At 40.8% G+C, this 17,269-nt stretch overlaps 1 protein-coding gene across 5 annotated transcripts in view; it reads left to right on the top strand.

Moving 5' to 3' along the window:
- arhgap39 (Rho GTPase activating protein 39) overlaps positions 1-15,471 on the top strand; it is a 448,090-nt gene extending 432,619 nt beyond the window's left edge. For all 5 annotated transcript variants that reach the window (XM_051929199.1, XM_051929198.1, XM_051929195.1 and 2 more), the window contains 2 exons: positions 3,167-3,336; positions 11,254-15,471. In XM_051929199.1, the coding sequence (XP_051785159.1) occupies positions 3,167-3,336; positions 11,254-11,448 (365 nt within the window). In that variant the 3' untranslated portion in view covers positions 11,449-15,471. The remainder of the gene's footprint in view (positions 1-3,166; positions 3,337-11,253) is intronic.
- Positions 15,472-17,269: the final 1,798 nt, after the last annotated feature.

Genomic DNA, 17,269 nt, shown 5'->3' with positions numbered 1-17,269 from the left:
ACCTGGCTGCAGCACATAGATGGTCATTTCTGAGGGGTGAGACTGGACTGCATGTCTGCATGGGGAGTTGTCAACTGAGATCCTAAGCTGTTTTGTCGTGTGGTGAGTGCGGCAACACACTGTACCAGTGCATGCTCCCCAACCTGAACTGACCTGACCTGACAAGTCATTGGCATTAATTTGGTGTTTCTGAAAGCAGCCAGAGAAATAAAGGCAAGCACCACTCCACAAAAACACACACAATTCTTCTTCTTAATCTTTTCCCTTTTGATGTGGTGTCACTATACTTGACCAGCCTCCTCCATTCTTGTCTGCTGTACACTTCTTCGCCTGATACTCCTTTCTCCATTTGGTCCCCCTTCACACAGTTCATCCACTGTCTCTTTGGTCATCCCCTTTTCCTCTGTCCTGACACCTTCATATCCATGATCCTTCTCCTCACTTTGTTTACCTCTCTTCTCATTACATCGCGATATCAGTTTAATCTTCTTCCTGTATTTTCTTTGATATTTTCCCAACTTTAACTGTACCTCTGATTATCTCATTCCTAATTTTTTCAAGCTTTGTTACTCCACACATCTCAACATCCTCATTTCCATAGCATCAAGTTTCCTTTAATTCATCTTTTTACTGCCCAGGTTTCTGAACCATACAACAGTGCTTGTCTAACTGCTGTATTACCCATACCCTTACACCTACATACAGTATATACACTTTACTCTTCACTCACAAACTAATTCTTCAGTCATAAAACTCCCCCGATACCTTTTTCCATCCATTCACCAGAGACTGTAGAAAGGGAGAGATGCTCATGTAATGCTGCCAGAGAAGGTGGAAAGTAAAGCCAGTTTTTGCAATTTTGATTTTCACAATACCTGCACTTGTTAGCATCAGTAAGAAAATTGATTTGTGTGTGCATGTGAGTGTTTCTTTAATGGCAATCGCATTCATAAAACTCATTCTTTATGGCATCATCATCTGCCAAAATAGAGAAATATAGAATTAAATACTACATTGTAACAGATGTCACGTATTTAATGTTGCTGTCTGGTTGTACCTTTTCATCATCGCTGTAATTAGTAAAGAATATGAATAGGTATTGAAAACCTATGAACTGCCTAGGAAGGAGCACCTGACTCAGAGGGCCAATAAAAGCTTAAAGGGGAGGGGCTGACCATAACTGAAAAAATGAAGGTGCACTAGCAACAAAAGAGAGGCTAAGAACAGAGTGTGCAGTTAACCAGCTAATACCTTGATATACTCTTTTGTCAAATAGTATTACTTTCACACAATGTTACAGTTTAAAACTTGTATTGTTTGGCTTGTCGACTTTATATTTTCTTAACATGCAAAAAAGACATATTCGGCAAATGCTGCTACAAAACTTAATTGGAAAAAAAACATCAAGCAAGCCAGTATGCTTACACAGTGGAAGATCCCTCTGTACCTGCTAAAGATGCAGGGCTCCAGCACTTGAAATAATCACAGCATATCTAAGACAAAGATATTATTTTTATATAATAAATTGTGAAATTCTCTCATGTAAATTATATAGTATTGTAGGAGTCAGCTGATGGCTCTGGAGATAGGTGGGACTGGATGCCTAATTGACAGTGACCATTCACAAGGGTACACGGAGTGCTGGTTACATTCTACTAGAACAGCAAGATTCAAGAATGCAGACAGGGACTTTCAGAGGAGAGAATAAATAGCATCTTCATGTAAAATATAAGGATAGTTTTTGGAAGAACAAAATAGTAGGAAGGATGATTGCTACATGACTGAGGACATGGCAATATTGGCTGTATTGAGTGCCAAGTGTGGATTTGTTATTTTCTGAGATGCTTTCCGAGGCCACTAACAGTGGGAGAGTGTGACAAGTGATGTTAGTTTTCCAGATTTGCAGATACATGATGTGTCATGATTAGACATGACCATGTTGGGCTTAACTGCTATAAATGTGCGTGTCGGTCTTTTCCTTTCAGTATTTGTTACAATATAGTTGATACTAGCTGTCTCCCACTGCTCCGCCCGGGTAGTAGTGAAACAGGACAATGAGGAGGGCCCTGCCTGGCTCCCTACTCCTGACGTCACGCTTCCCCCTCCCCTCTTTCCGCAGCCTCTGTCTCGGATAAGCAAGAATATATAGCTTCTCCAAGCGAACTATGATTCTTAGCGCGATAACAGAAGTCGCAAAATCAACTAGAATGTTCAAGCAAATTATAGAAAAAAAACCCGATCTAAATCCGTTCAGTAGTTCTCTTGTTCACTAGCTAAGTAGAGGTAAGCATCGCCCCAAGACTGGCATGTGAGTGAGTAGGGCCCCGTCCCCCTCCCCTTGGCCTGCTGCGTGTCTCTCGGATTCGCACAAATAAAACGATGCCTCAAGCGAACTATGATGCATAGTGCGATGAGAGAAGTCGCAAAATCAACCGGAATGTTCAAGTAAATTATAGAAAAAAACCTGATCTAAATCCGTTAAGTAGTTCTCACGTGAAAAGTGGACAGACAGATGTTGGATTTTATATACCTGTATATAGAGATGATACTACTTGTAGGCATTAACAGGTTAAATACACACACAATGCAACTAATTTTAAGAAACAATTTGCTACAATAGTAAAGTATCTTTTGTTATTGAAGTTGTACACTCATTGATTCATGATATTAGACTTTATTAGTGAATTTCAGCTACATTTATTCAGTTATGCTCTGGATTCATATCTTCCCCCAACATGCACACATATGTTTATTCTTCAAAGCAATCTTTTAATCCTGGAGACACACTGAACAGCCCATTTAAAAGATAGCCCTTTCCCAAGACGCTTCCACTTCACACCTCTAAGCACAGGCCCCCTAATTGCCACTGAGGGGTCTGTCACTGGAGGTCTGCTCATACAGTGAGCTCCACTCAATCAGGGAGACCCTTGTTAACTCATTTCACTACCCGTATGATTTAAGACATCCCTGCTTGATTTGTTGCTGTTGATTATTTGTTAGCTTGCTAATGTATATCATTTATGTTGATTTAACAGCACTAGGTGGAGTGAAATTCTGCATATTCATTAACCATGTGTCCATTTGAAGATCTGTTGGTTTGGAATCAGATACAGCAGTCCCCATCAGTCTTCATTGTATGTTTTTTTTATCTCCTTGCTTTTGTCAGCATCGCTTCTGAAGCTGTGGTATCGCGAGCTGGAAGAGCCACTGATTCCTCACGAATACTATGAGGAGTGCATCACCCACTATGAGAACCCTGAGGCTGCAGTGCAGGTGGTCCACGCACTGCCAGAGATCAACAAGCTTGTCCTCTGCTACCTCATCCGCTTCTTGCAGGTTAGTCATCTCTGCTACTTTGTCTTTCTCTGCTACTCTACTCCTTCATCTTGAATGCTGCCATGTTGCTGTTCTGTTCTCTCTTGAAGCCTCAGTCCAAAAGACTGCTATGAATGGATTGGTTTCCTTTCAGCTCTCTTAGTTAATCCTCCTGAAAGCACATTCAGTTTCAGTGGTTACTGTTATTCAGTGAGAAAGATCTACACTGTACTTTACACTGACAGTCAGCAAGGTTTAAAACTCCACCCAAAATGTATCAGTGGTTTATTTGTTACTTTTGTCGTATACCCAGTTTTGTAGCTTATTAATGCAATTTGTCAGGTACACTTCCATGGTGCTATGTGTCTTGATTTTGTTCTGTTTATTGATTTGCTCCATTTCTGGATCCTGTAGTGATTGTGCTTGCAGTTAATGGCAGTAAATAAAAATTTCATTGGATTGATTCCTTGATCATTCAGAATGTCATTTTGGTAAAGTGCTCTTGATTCTTGGTTCAGAGAAATCTCCTTGGCGATGGGACTGCTGGCCTTAAGGCAGGGTGGGGGTTATGGCGGCCTGTGGACTGGATGAATAATGTTCATAAGTGATCAATAGAACAGATCGATATGACTTACTTGTACTGTGTAGAAATACATAAAATTGATCCAAACTTGATGTGGTAGCACAAAATCCACAGCCGAGGTCAATGACACCTACAAATGTTTACAATCAATTAATCGATCCTTGTTATATATACAGAGCCCTTCACGGAACACAGCATTATAAGGTGCTCTTTAAGGCAACAAGAGTACATGTGATCCACTGTTAACCAATCAAATATAAGATCACTTATTACATTACACATTACAAGGAAACAAAGTTGGAAGAGCCAACATAAGTAAAATGGTGCAGGTAGCTCATGCCAGTCAATTGAGTATGAGCGCTTGATAGAGAATAATAGTTATGAATTAAAATGCAAGAAAGAAAAGTAGTTGGGCTACCTGGTGTTCTCCGTCACATTAATACATTGGGGTACATTGGCGTATTTATGGTTGTTTTTAAACAGTAATCCCTCCTCCATCGCGGGGGTTGCGTTCCAGAGCCACCCGCGAAATAAGAAAATCCGCAAAGTAGAAACCATATGTTTATATGGTTATTTTTATATTGTCATGCTTGGGTCACAGATTTGCGCAGAAACACAGGAGGTTGTAGAAAGACAGGAACGTTATTCAAACACTGCAAACAAACATTTGTCTCTTTTTCAAAAGTTTAAACTGTGCTCCATGACAAGACAGAGATGACAGTTCTGTCTCACAATTAAAAGAATGCAAACATATCTTCCTCTTCAAAGGAGTGCGCGTCAGGAGAGAGAGGAAAGCAAACAAATCAATAGGGCTGTTTGGCTTTAAGTATGCGAAGCACCGCCGGTACAAAGCTGTTGAAGGCGGCAGCTCACACCCCCTCCGTCAGGAGCAGGGAGAGAGAGAGAGAGATAGAGAGAGACAGAGAAAAACAAACAGTCAAAAATCAATACGTGCCCTTCGAGCTTTTAAGTATGCGAAGCACCGTGCAGCATGTCGCTTCACTAAGCAGCTGCACAGAAGGTAGCAACGTGAAGATAATCTTTCAACATTTTTAGACGAGCGTCCGTATCGTCTAGGTGTGCGAACAGCCCCCCTGCTCAATCCCCCTATGTCAGGATCAGAGAAAGTCAGCGCAAGAGACAGAGAGAAATAAGTAAGTTGGGTAGCTTCTCAGCCATCTGCCAATAGCGTCCCTTGTATGAAATCAACTGGGCAAACCAACTGAGGAAGCATGTACCAGAAATTAAAAGACCCATTGTCCGCAGAAATCCGCGAACCAGCAAAAAATCCGCGATATATATTTAAATATGCTTACATATAAAATCCGCGATAGAGTGAAGCCGCGAAAGGCGAAGCGCGATATAGCGAGGGATCACTGTATAAGGATTCCATGTCTGTGGTTTATTTCTTATCTTAAACAATTTGACCATTTTTATTTTGACTCTCGTTTTCATTTTTTATTCAACCTTACTTGATGGTGACAGTAATCATCTTGCAGAAGAATGAAGATATTTTAGCCCAATGGTCACAGTTTCCTTGATGGCTACACAACGCACTCCAATTTTCATTAACGTAGTTTTCTGATTCAAGTACGCTCTAGTGCCAGGTTTTGATTTTTGGTTTTGTCATCTCGTTATTCTTAACTTTCGACTTACGTCTTTTGGTTGCCATTTCTAGTTTGTTCCCAAAGTTTTTGACCCTTGCTTTTTTTTGACCATGACTCTGTTTTCATTAACCATCTCCTGGTTACTTATATATTCTCACTACAATCCTCAGACGTGTTTTGTGCCTCAGCATTTACAAAGGCTTTATTTGATTATAACACCTACAAAAAAACCAATGACACTAGAGTAGGAGCATCCATTAGTCACTTAGTGCTACATAACAAGACCTTAACAAAGGCTCTGTTTGGACTTTTTAAGATGTACAAAGAACCAGTGACCCTAGAAGAAAGTATGTATATAGGGCATCTGTTTGTCAGTTAGGGCCACATAACAAGATCTTTATAAACATTACATTATATTACATTTACTTATTTGGCTGACGCCTTTATCCAAGGCGACTTACAACATTTATGATACAACTAGGGGGCTCCGCCCCCTGCTCGCTTCGCTCGCCAACCCCTGGCGTTGGGGCATGACAAAGAGTGAGATGTATGAATTAGATATAGAATAGTGTGCAGGTTTGGATGATGCCTATATAATTAAAAAATAGAGTGTTTGGCATAGAGTAATGTTTTATTGGAATATTTCTTTGTATACAACATTAGTAGTAAAGATGGTGTCTTGTTTTTGAATGAGTCTTCCTTGGCATGGATCATTTATAAATTTAACTTTAACGTCAGATGAACGTCGAACACGTGAGAAGGCAACATAAAGTTGTCCATGTCCAAAAACGGGCTCAGAGAGGTAGATGCCAACCTTGTCCATGGTTTGTCCTTGTGATTTGTTGATGGTCATGGCAAATGCAGGTTTAATGGGGAACTGTCGGCGTTTCAATGTAAAAGGTAATTCTAGGTCAGAACTCGTAAGGTCAATTCTAGGAATGAGAACAGTATTGTTAGCATGTGAATCTGAAAGAACTGTTGCTTGAATAACATTGTGTGTCATGGTGTTGACGACTAACTGTGTGCCATTGCATAAACCCTGTTTAGTGTTAAGGTTTCTTAATAGCATGAATATTGTTCCGTTTTTAAGGGTAAGGTTGTGTTGTGGTCATCCGTCCGGGTTAATAGTGTTCAAATATTCTATGGGGAAATTCAGATGTTCATTGTCGTCATCAGAGTCAACTTTGTCAGAGTTTAGAAAGAGCCGTGTCTCTCCAGGAAGTAATGAAATGACCTGGTTATTAATGTGTTTAACATTAATATTTTTTGGACATAATATAGTGCGTTGTGTTAACCACATATGCGAAAGCAGTATGGGCCATTGCCTTTTGGTGGCCTGATATGTACTCCGGTAGATGCAAAAGCAAATGAACTATTGTAGGATCTAATGCAGTTCCTAAAGTTTTTACTTTCAGGCACATCGTTAGTTAGAAGCTTCTGTAGATATTCAGGATATGAATGTAAAGGAGTCAGTCTAATCTGCCCCTTTTGACAACAACGTGTAAATTCATTATTTGTATTGCCAGTTGTTTCTTCTGGGAAGTTAAGTGAATGACAATGATTGCAAATGACATTCATTATTCCCAATGAATTTTCCTCAATAGTGGACTCATTATTGAAGGCATTGTCAGCCAACTGGCGTAAGCGTTTAGCAGGTGTCTGGCGTTGATGTCCGCGACGGGCATGTTTTTCTTGTGGCGTTTGAGTGCCACGTTGTTGCATGTCCATTATTTGTGACACGCTATTTTTGTGTTTTAATTGATTCGCCTCCGCTTTGCGAAAAGTCCGTTTCAGTCTACGTCGTGCATTGTTTGTATCGAGCCTTGTCCGTTTTTGTATGTCGGTCAGTTGAGCTTTCTGCTTTTGGAGTCTTGCTTGCTTTTTTTCTGGCAGGTCATATGCGCGTTGTACACGTCTGCGTTCATTTATTCTGTCTCTTCGCTCCCTTTTTTGTATGTCTGAGACGCGAGCTCTTTCTTTTGAAATCGTGCTTGTTTCGATGCAGCACTTTGAGTCGTGCACTGTATGCGTCTACGTTCATTGTGCCTATCCATTTGGGCACGTCTCTGTAACGGGGTTACTTGAGCTTTGCTTTTTTTGATCCGAGACATTTTTTCTCCCGGAGTTTCCGAAGCGCGTTGTATGCTCCGCCGTGTATTTTGTTGTTTCATTCGTGTTCGTGTGTTTTGTCCCGTTATCCGATCCGAATCGTTTTGTACCCGTGACCGTGTATTCATGACTTGTTTGTTCCTCAGCGTGCGAAATATGGATAAGTAATAAGGAGGATCGCACTCACTGTTAATATGGAGCCTTTTCTCCAGTTGAATGGTTAATAGTGCTTTATTGTAAGGAGATCCACCTATGCTGCCTAGTGTGAAGGTGTTGAGATGACGTATATTTAATATGGACGTTTCCTTTAGATATGTGGCTTTGGGTGTCACTTCTTATTGATGTGGGGGGGGGGGTGAGGATTGTTGTTGCACGAGCGTCTTCTTTCTTTTTGTGCTCTAGGGGCTTGTTAAATCCCCCTCTTGGTGTGTGTCCCGTCCGGTGCCTGTAGGGGGGGGGTTGAGCCTTGCTGTTGTGCGCGAGCGTCTTCTTTTTTTTTTGTGTGCTAGTTTTGTGTGCAATGGGTTCCGTGTGGCGCCTGCGTTTGACTACTTTTTTCTGTGCCTTTTCCTTTTTTCTGTGCTCGCGTCACCTCATTTCTTTGACTCCTTTTTTCTGTGGTCTTGTCCGCCTCTCGCGGCCCCTCATCCGCCTCTCGCGGCCCCTCATTTCTTGGGGCGCCTGCGCAGTACGTCTTTTTGCGGCTACGGCCCATGGCCGGATGTCCCTGCGTCCATCCGGTTTAGCATTCTCGGTTAGTAATATGGATTGGTCACACTTCTTATGGTTTTCCAATTAGAGCACAGGCAAGTCAAGTGACATGCTCAAGGTCACACAGCGTCAGTAGCAGGATTTGAAAACGCAACCTCAGTACTTGGTCTCGTCCTGGTAGGACGTACAAAGGATTAGAATAGGGGATACCTGTAGAGCATCTGTTAGTCATTGAGTACTACATAACAATGCCTCAACAATGACCATGTTTAGTCTTTAATAATATGTACAAATGACCAGTGGCCCTAGAATAAGGTCTGTCTGTAGAGTGTCTATTAGTCAGCTAGTGCCTGCTTAGAAATGCTTGATCTGTTCTTAGTAAGACTTTGAAGGCAACAATGACTCTGAAATTGGTATAACCTATAGAGTGTTATGAAGACTTTTAAGTTCTGTATAGCAATAAGTGACTAATATACAGTATATACCACAGAAAGCCCTCTACTCAAAACTGTTGTTTAAAAAGTTAACATTTCATGGCTTCCAGGAGTCGTATGTCAACAAGAAGCGTCACAGTTGTCAACAAAACAACACAAAATAGCGATACTTACTACTGAAACCCGAATAAAAAATGGTGATTGCGGTAAATTTAAAACTAAAATGTGAAAAATTATAAACATGTTCAAAATGAAACCAAACCCTTGATATTTACCCCATGCTTAGTTCACTTCTCCATTTCAGCCTTTTCAGCTCACTTCTGACCTTGCTGCCTATCAGACCATTAGATAGATAGATAGATAGATAGATAGATAGATAGATAGATAGATAGATAGATAGATAGATAGATAGATAGATAGATAGATAGATAGATAGATAGATAGATAGATAGATAGATAGATAGATAGATAGATAGATAACTTTGTATCATTTTAACGTTTACCCCCCTCAGGTGGAATTGAATAGTCGCATAGTATGGGGGAGGAACGATCTCCTCAGTCTGTCAGTGGAGCAGGACGGTGACTGCAGTCTGTCACTGAAGCTGCTCCTCTGTCTGGAGATGATCCTGTTCACTGGATGCCGTGGATTCTCCATTATTGACAGGAGCCTGCTCAGTACCTGTCACTCTGCCACGGATGTCAAACTGTCCAGCTCCGTGCCTACAATAGAGCCTGCCTTCCTGACCAGTTTGTCCAGATGTGAGCCATCTCTCTTCTTTATGCTGCCTCCCCAGCACACCACCGCGTAGAAGAGGGCGCTCGCCACAACCGTCTGATAGAACATCTGCAGCAGTCTTATTGCAGATGTTGAAGGACACCAGCCTTCTAAGGCAGTATAGTCGGCAGTGCAGTGGCTACCTCTAAATCACAATGTATGCTGAATGCAGGGGTTGGGTTCAGGTACCCATGTGGGTAGGCTTTTGCAAGTACTTCCAGGTTACCCCTGAGGACTCTAGCAGCACCAGATCTTCCTGCAGACACCCCATACCAAAGTGTACGATTAGGGAGGGCCAGACTGTCTGTCCTTTATAATACTCCTGTGGCCTGGGGACATTAACATGTTGACTGCTAAATAAGAATTAACTGGTAGAAGGCCGAGGATCCATAGACAGATGACACTCTCAAGTAATCTCGTAAATCATCTTCGGGGCTTTACCGCTAAATACAAGCATATTTTTGGTTAACATGTCAATAAATGATAGAGGGTGTCTGAAATAAGAATGAAAAAAATCAGCATGGGATCACAGAAGAGAATATTTCACTTTCAGTTAGCTTTTTTCTTTTTAGCCAGTTTTTGCATAACCATTTTTTTCACAAAAATAATTCAAATATGTAGAACCACAACCATCTAAATAACTCCCAACGATTAATGTCTCACCGCAAGGAAGTTCAAATGGAAAATGTGACATTTGATTGCAATGAATTGTGAAATATCTAACTTGCTAGACCAGCTAAGTTATCGTGTTCCTGGCATGCACAAAGAATTTTCTGTTTCATGCACTAACTGAGAGGTTGCTCAAATATGTTTTTAAGGGAAAATACATTTTTATCATGAGTTTTGCTGAATAACCTTTGTTTTGCTGATCATTTGGAGTAAATTGGAGTAGAATTCATCTGGGTTTAGGAGTAGTACTGACTTGTGGGTGTGCTGTACAGTAGTGAGATCTGGGTATTAAACTCTGAAAACCTGAGGAAGTTAGAGATGTGTATGATAAGATGGATGTCTGACGTGTCACTGAAAGATAGAATAAAGATCTATGGAGCAGAGTGAATGTTAAACATATAAGTGCTGTCTTGCAGAGGGACCACCTTAGGTTGTGTGGGCATGTGTTGTTAAAAGATGATGACGACTGGGTGAAACAAATTCTTTGTCTATTTTGTTGGATGGTAAGAGGCCTAGAGGTAGGCCGAAAAACATGTTGCATTAATGAGGCGAGAAAAGAGATTAAATGCAGCTTACAGATGCTGATACACATGATAAAAGTTGATGGAGAAGAGGAGTTTGTGCTAAAACAGCCAACTCAAGTTAGAAATTAAGTGATGACGATGGTGGTGATGATGAGTTTTGCTCAATGACGGAATCAACTTAATTAACATATTAAAATAGCACTCTGATTTTACATTGGCTTCAGGTACAAAATAGTGTTATATCAGCAGTAAAATTTTGATGTTGGTTTTGATACCAGCTTTCGAAACTCAGTACCAGTACCAAAATGGTTCTGAAGCAAATAAGAGACAAATCAATAACCCCTGACCTATTTTCACTTTGACAGTCAACGTGTTAACAAGGGTAACGACCCTATCATTACCTGTCCCACCTTTACAAATTATTTTACTTGTAAAAATGACCTCTGTCATCTGTGATTCTTGTAAGGTTACTGGCACAACTATTTACAGAAGGTCTCACACCATCTTTTTTTCTCCCCCTTAACAGGTTTTTGCCCAACCCTCCAATGTTACAGTCACTAAGATGGATGTAAACAATCTGGCGATGGTGATGGCTCCCAACTGCTTGCGCTGCCAGTCTGATGATCCCCGCATCATATTTGAAAATACCCGCAAGGAGATGTCCTTCATCCGTGTCCTTATCCAGCACTTGGACACCAGCTTCATGGAAGGACTGCTATAGCAAAGAGGGCTGCAAGGCTAGCAGGGAGACAGAGAAATTAGAGAGAGGATCCAGGGTCAAAAAAACTGCTCAGAAGAAGACAAAACAGGGATACCTTACCTTACAGATGTGGCCTCCGGCCAGTGAGTGGCATCCTTTGGCATGGCACATGGTGTTTTCAGGAGCAGAGGCGTTATGTGCTAAAATCGAGGCTACAGAATGAGAGAAAATTCATCCGACACGAAGGCCATGCCAGACTTGTTCTCTCACTTGCTGTTCACCAGATTGTCAGCCATCTGATGTATACGTTGTGTAGGAGTAGCGTGTCTGTCTATCTGTCAGTGTGTATGTCAGAGTGAGCATGTTGCACATCATTTCAGGACTAAATTGGGAATTAAGTCATGAAAACATCTCTTTTTTAATTATTATTATTAAATACATGCGTTGGAGATAGTGTTAGGGAGGTCCTTTCACAGTGGTAATTTCTATAGAGCTTTTAGGGTTTTTTTTTTCTTCTCGAACGGACTTTGTTTTGTATATTTATTTGACTTTTTTATATCCCTGTTAGACAAGGTTGGTAAACGTGTGCCTGTGTGTGTGCGTGTGGGTGTGCGTCACAAACAAGTTTGTTCTGTTGGTGGTAAATTTTACACGGCCCACAAAGAGAGAGGGAGAGGATTCTTCCTACGAATTTCTTGGCTATGCCAAAACTTTAATCAGGCTCAATATTTTGCTGTATGTGGGGCATCTTTATCATCTGGCTGAAGATGGGGTTGGAAGAGAGAAATAGAAGTTTCTTTATTCTTGGTGCTGATTGTGGCAAAGTCTGTATGTAAGATGGAGTTTAGTCATGGGGGCGGGGGGTGGATTCATGACTGGTCATCAGGTAGATGTGATCTTCCTATGCCCCAGCAATAGCATGAACCCTGGTCTCAAGAAGGTGGCTCAAATCTGTTGTAGGAAATCTCAGCCCAGCTGCCATCCTCTCCTTAGTATTGCACTGGGCCACTTTACTCGTGACCAGGTCTTTTGGTGTTCCAGGGTGTTTTTTTTTTTGTTTTGTTTTTATTGAAACCTCAAGACATTAATGCACATTTCTGCAAAGCCATTATCCCCTGTACAAATGCCGAGTGACCCACATTTTTGCTTCATGACGCATCTAGAAGGGTTTCCGTGGGGAAATGGTCTTCCTTTTAAGTGTGCAGAGCTCACTGACGTCCCATTCCAGAAGAGCTGTATTTCCAAATGGTTATAGAATAAAGTTTAAAAGCCTACATATATATATTTATATATAATATATATTTTTCATTTCCTTTCTGTTTAATATATACAAAAGCACTAGTGCTCTTGTCTGAACAGGAGCTCATAACCCTGGCCTGTAAATATATTTTCATGCCATTTTCACACATTAGCCTACCCGCTTCCAGAAGGTGTCATGCTCTAGCAAACTCTCTCTCACACACACACACACACACACACACACACACTTTACTGACCTGTATTTACCACATTGCACTGCTGCTATTGGACCAAAAGGATGCCCACCCAAAGTGAAGAGCAAGCCCTTTGAGATCCTTTGTATAATGCTATGCTGCTGTTTTTGTAAGCTCTCTCTCTGCCCTCAGTTGATAGTGTACAATGCTTAACCTCCATGACAGTGGCACATCCAAAGTCTCGTTTTTCTTGCTGTCATCCAACATCAGGCACTAGTATGTCCAAGTGACAAGGTTAGGGTCCGTTATTTTTATTCTCTTATTTAATATTCTCTACACCCCGCTCTATTGCCTCAACATTGAAAAGATGAGTATTAACCATTCTTTGGTATGATGATAGAGTGGCTTAGCAATAGAGGCTATGTAATCCCCCTCTACTGACCAGAAGTTATGGAAGTAGAGAAGTTCTTGTAAAGGATCCACTTTATTTAGCATTTATTATCACTAGATTTGACATTTTGCCTACATTAGGATCAGTGTTTTGTGTTCTTTCAGTGGGATCATTCTTTGTTGTGTTTATAAAAATTACTTATGAACGATATGACTCCTGACTCACCAGTATGAGAAAACCCCCACATATGATATACCGTTTAAGTCGTCTTGATGTCTAGTTATGCGACACATTGAGATTTTTAAAGTTCCTGCCAATTTTTGGCCCACTAGACTCGAAAATACCTCCTTTTTAGGCCATTTTTTAAACCATGTTTTGTGCAAGAAAATAAAACCTTATGATAAAGACTAAACCAATAGGTGTCTTCAACAAAAATGATCACAAGGTACGTTGTACATGATAAATTAGTTGACCCCGGGGGTTCACCTTCTAATAGGAAATGAGAAGTTTAAGTTACTCCTTTTCACAAACTTCAAAAAATTGGGATCAGTAATATAGGCATGTGGAGTGTCGTTTCATGCTATTTTGAAGTTACTGATCACGAACTTGATAATTCTTTTGATATTTGATTTTGTATTGGTGGTCCCAGCCCTTGAAGAGCCATTTCCAGAAGGTTTAAAATGACAAATTTCAAACATAAGCATGTGGTTTGTCATTTTAGACAATTTCAAGATCAGTGATTATGAATATGATGTTATTTTTGATCCTTTACTAGGAATGTAGCCCTGTATGGACCTCAGTCAGAGGTGGAAAAATGACAAATTTGTACTACAATCCAGAATATTTTAAAAGTTGCAGCACACATTTTAATATTTGGTGTAACTGTTCTTGTTGATTGTGTACTTCTACCTCATGAAGTAAGTCATTAGATTTCTTCTGAACACCCTGAATTAGGGCGGCTTACACTTATTCAGACCTTTTAGAGATTCAGGGCTTGCCAAATGAGCTGAGTACATTTTACTACAATTGTCCCAAATGGCTATTTAGATTATGAATGTGTGTCTTAGCCCACTGCAGCCACATATTTGTTTTTTCTACTGACAGCATTGAAATTTAGATGAGTTGTCAGTAACCATAAGCCATCCCTGGCAGGATACAAATAGTTGCGTTTCTGCTGTCCCACTGCTGGCACCACTGTTACACTTGATTGTTTGTGAATCCTTCTGTTATCCTGCATAAGTCATGTCCTCTCCATTCATCTACAGTCTGTTGTCACATACTTTATCACTGTTGGTTGGATGTTTTTTGGTTTGGTGGCCCATTCTTGATAAACCTGTCGTGTTTGACACCTTAATCATGCCGCAATCTGAGGCACAATCTCCATCAAAGCCACTTTAATGTTTATTCTTGTCCATTTTCCCTCCGAATTGCAGACACCTAAGATCTCTTTATGTCACGCTCCTCCTATGATTTCTGCTTTAAATGGCATCAGGGTACATTTGATGCTGTCACAAACCCAGTGTTCCATTACACTCGGTCACTTGGACTTACAGAAGAGGCCAATTACTCAAGTGTGCGTGTGGGTGCAGATCACATGAATGTCATGAAACAAGTTTGTTCTGTTTGTGGTTTAACTTTTCACAGCCACACATCGGGGAAAAAAAGATTGAGAAGACCCTACCTATGAATTTCTTGGCAATGCTAAAGCTTTAATCGTGCTCAAAATTTTTCTATCTATGGAACATCTGGCTGAAGGTGGGGTTAGAGAAATAGAAGTTGTAGAGTGAGAGGTTCCAGGTCTCCTTGAGACTTTCTGGAACAGTTGTCTTGCATCATGCTGAAGAAAATGACATTTTGACTCAAATATGTTTGCTTCCTTCGGCCGTTCTTGTTTACACCAACTTTCAGGCATGGAGTCATTCATGTTAGAAATGGCATATGGTGGCTGTGCTGCTGAGACGGATAGGATACTAAGATACTTTCTCGTATACGAAGTGTAGGGAAAGTAATGTAATCGTCTGAAGATTCGATGTCGAGATTTTGATGAATCTCAATGTTTTAGACCTCCCTGACTTTCTCGTATACGAAGTGTAGGGAAAGTATTAGAATCCTCCAAAATTTCCATTTCGAGAATTTGATGAATCGCAATGTTTCAGACCTCCCTGAGTCTTAAAATACCATTTTTGGAATTATGTCTGTGTGTGTGTGTAAACACGATAACTTGAGGACGCTTTCACTTGGGTCATACAAGTATTAGGTACAAAATGTAGATTTCTATTCATTTTTGGGCTATTTCCGCTAACCAGAAGAGATACTTTACATTTTATTCATGCAGCTGCAGAGTCCGATTTATTCAACTTTACTTTTATAATAATTATTCAATATATTATTAATTTGATTTGATTTGTTGTTGATGGTTCTTTCATGTACATAATATAAATTGCGGTTTACTCCTCAAATATCCATCCCCATATCTGAGTATACGAGAAAGTCTAGCGGGGACCACTCCCGATTTTTTATTACATACTAGGAAACCTGGACCACCACCCATTTTGCTTCCACCATATCACTCTGTCGATCATCATACTTTGTTATGGAGTTGTTTCTCAGGCTCACCTCTCCTTTTGGCATGTGGTGCAGTGTCCTGCCGTCTCATCGTTCCTCATTTGCCATCAATTAACCATCTTAACCCTTTAGCTTGATGCAGATCAGAGGTCACGGCTCTTTTTCTTTTTGTGGGCTTCACTAACAGTATATATCTGCCATGTCACTGTGTCAATTACTGCACTTTTGCATTAGAGAGTTGTGTGTCACAGTTGTTCTGTGTGCCATGTCACTTCATCAATCAGCATCAGTACCAGTAGTTGATGATTAGCATGGCATGGGCAGTGTGGCTGATGGAGTTGTTTTTGGCACACGTCTGCTGTTTTCCTGTCAGCAATGGCTCATCACTGCATCACTGTTGTGCTTTTTCTGTCAACTGTGCCGTGTGTCCAAGCAGCATTTCTTTTACTGTCTGCCACTGTACATGTCTTAGCCATGGCTTGCTATTAGAATCACCCAGGTAGCCAGCACTTCCAATTTTTTGTTCCCACCGTGCGTGGCACATCATAAGCTCTCAACTAAGACTAAGATCAAGGTTCAAGGCCCAGTGGTTCACAAGTGTTTGTGTGACAGATGGACAACCCTTAGCATTTTAGATATATAGATGTTTTTTTAAACAAGCGGGATGTATTGGGCAATGCCAGCTTTTCCAGCTGGTGCTAAAGGCAATGTGCCATAACTTCATTTCTGTGCACTCTAGCTGCCTTCCAATTCTGATGTCATGACATGCTTCCTGATAGAAGCACTAGCTCTCCTTCTTTTAAACGAAGGCCAGATTCACAGATAATCTCATGTCATAAAGTTATTATAGTGCTGAGGGCCTAGGGGGAGAAGGAGGTGGAAAGAGTACACCATCAAAGCAGATACCCAATAGCCACCAATCACAAAGCCGAGCCATTAAAGGTACATATACAGAAAAAACAAAATTCAGTTTACGTTTAAATCACCAACCACCTCAATCCAATTCAGGATCATGGAGATTAGGAACCTATCAGGCTGCAGTGGGCACAAGGCAGGACAGGATGCCAGTGTTATCACCAGGCCTCAATCAATTGAACTGGTTGGAAAATTCTCATTTAAAAATGGATAAGGTCTGAAAGGAAACAACTATTGTAGTTGAAGCTCATAAGTTGTAACTAAGTGATCTGCACATAATATCTTATAAAGTACAAATTATGTTTTAACCAATAAGAAATTGCTCGGGCTCCCACCTCCCTCCATTTTTTTTCCTCAAAAGAGTGGCTGTCTGTGAACCCTGGGCTACCGATTCAGTAATCAGTTGGTTAGTCAGGTGCACTAGAAGAGAACCTCTGTGAGCTGGGTGGTCAATTGGGTTTCTAACGGTGAGAGATCGTCTTACATAGCGGCAGGGTCTGTCTTGGCCTCTGTTGCTCTTACCCATCACATTTTACCT

The sequence above is a fragment of the Erpetoichthys calabaricus genome, chromosome 6 (genome assembly GCF_900747795.2).
Source record: "Erpetoichthys calabaricus chromosome 6, fErpCal1.3, whole genome shotgun sequence".
Classification (NCBI taxonomy): Eukaryota; Metazoa; Chordata; class Cladistia; order Polypteriformes; family Polypteridae; genus Erpetoichthys; species Erpetoichthys calabaricus.
Note: the sequence above shows the minus strand (reverse complement) of the source record. Positions and strands in the feature narration are given on the sequence as shown.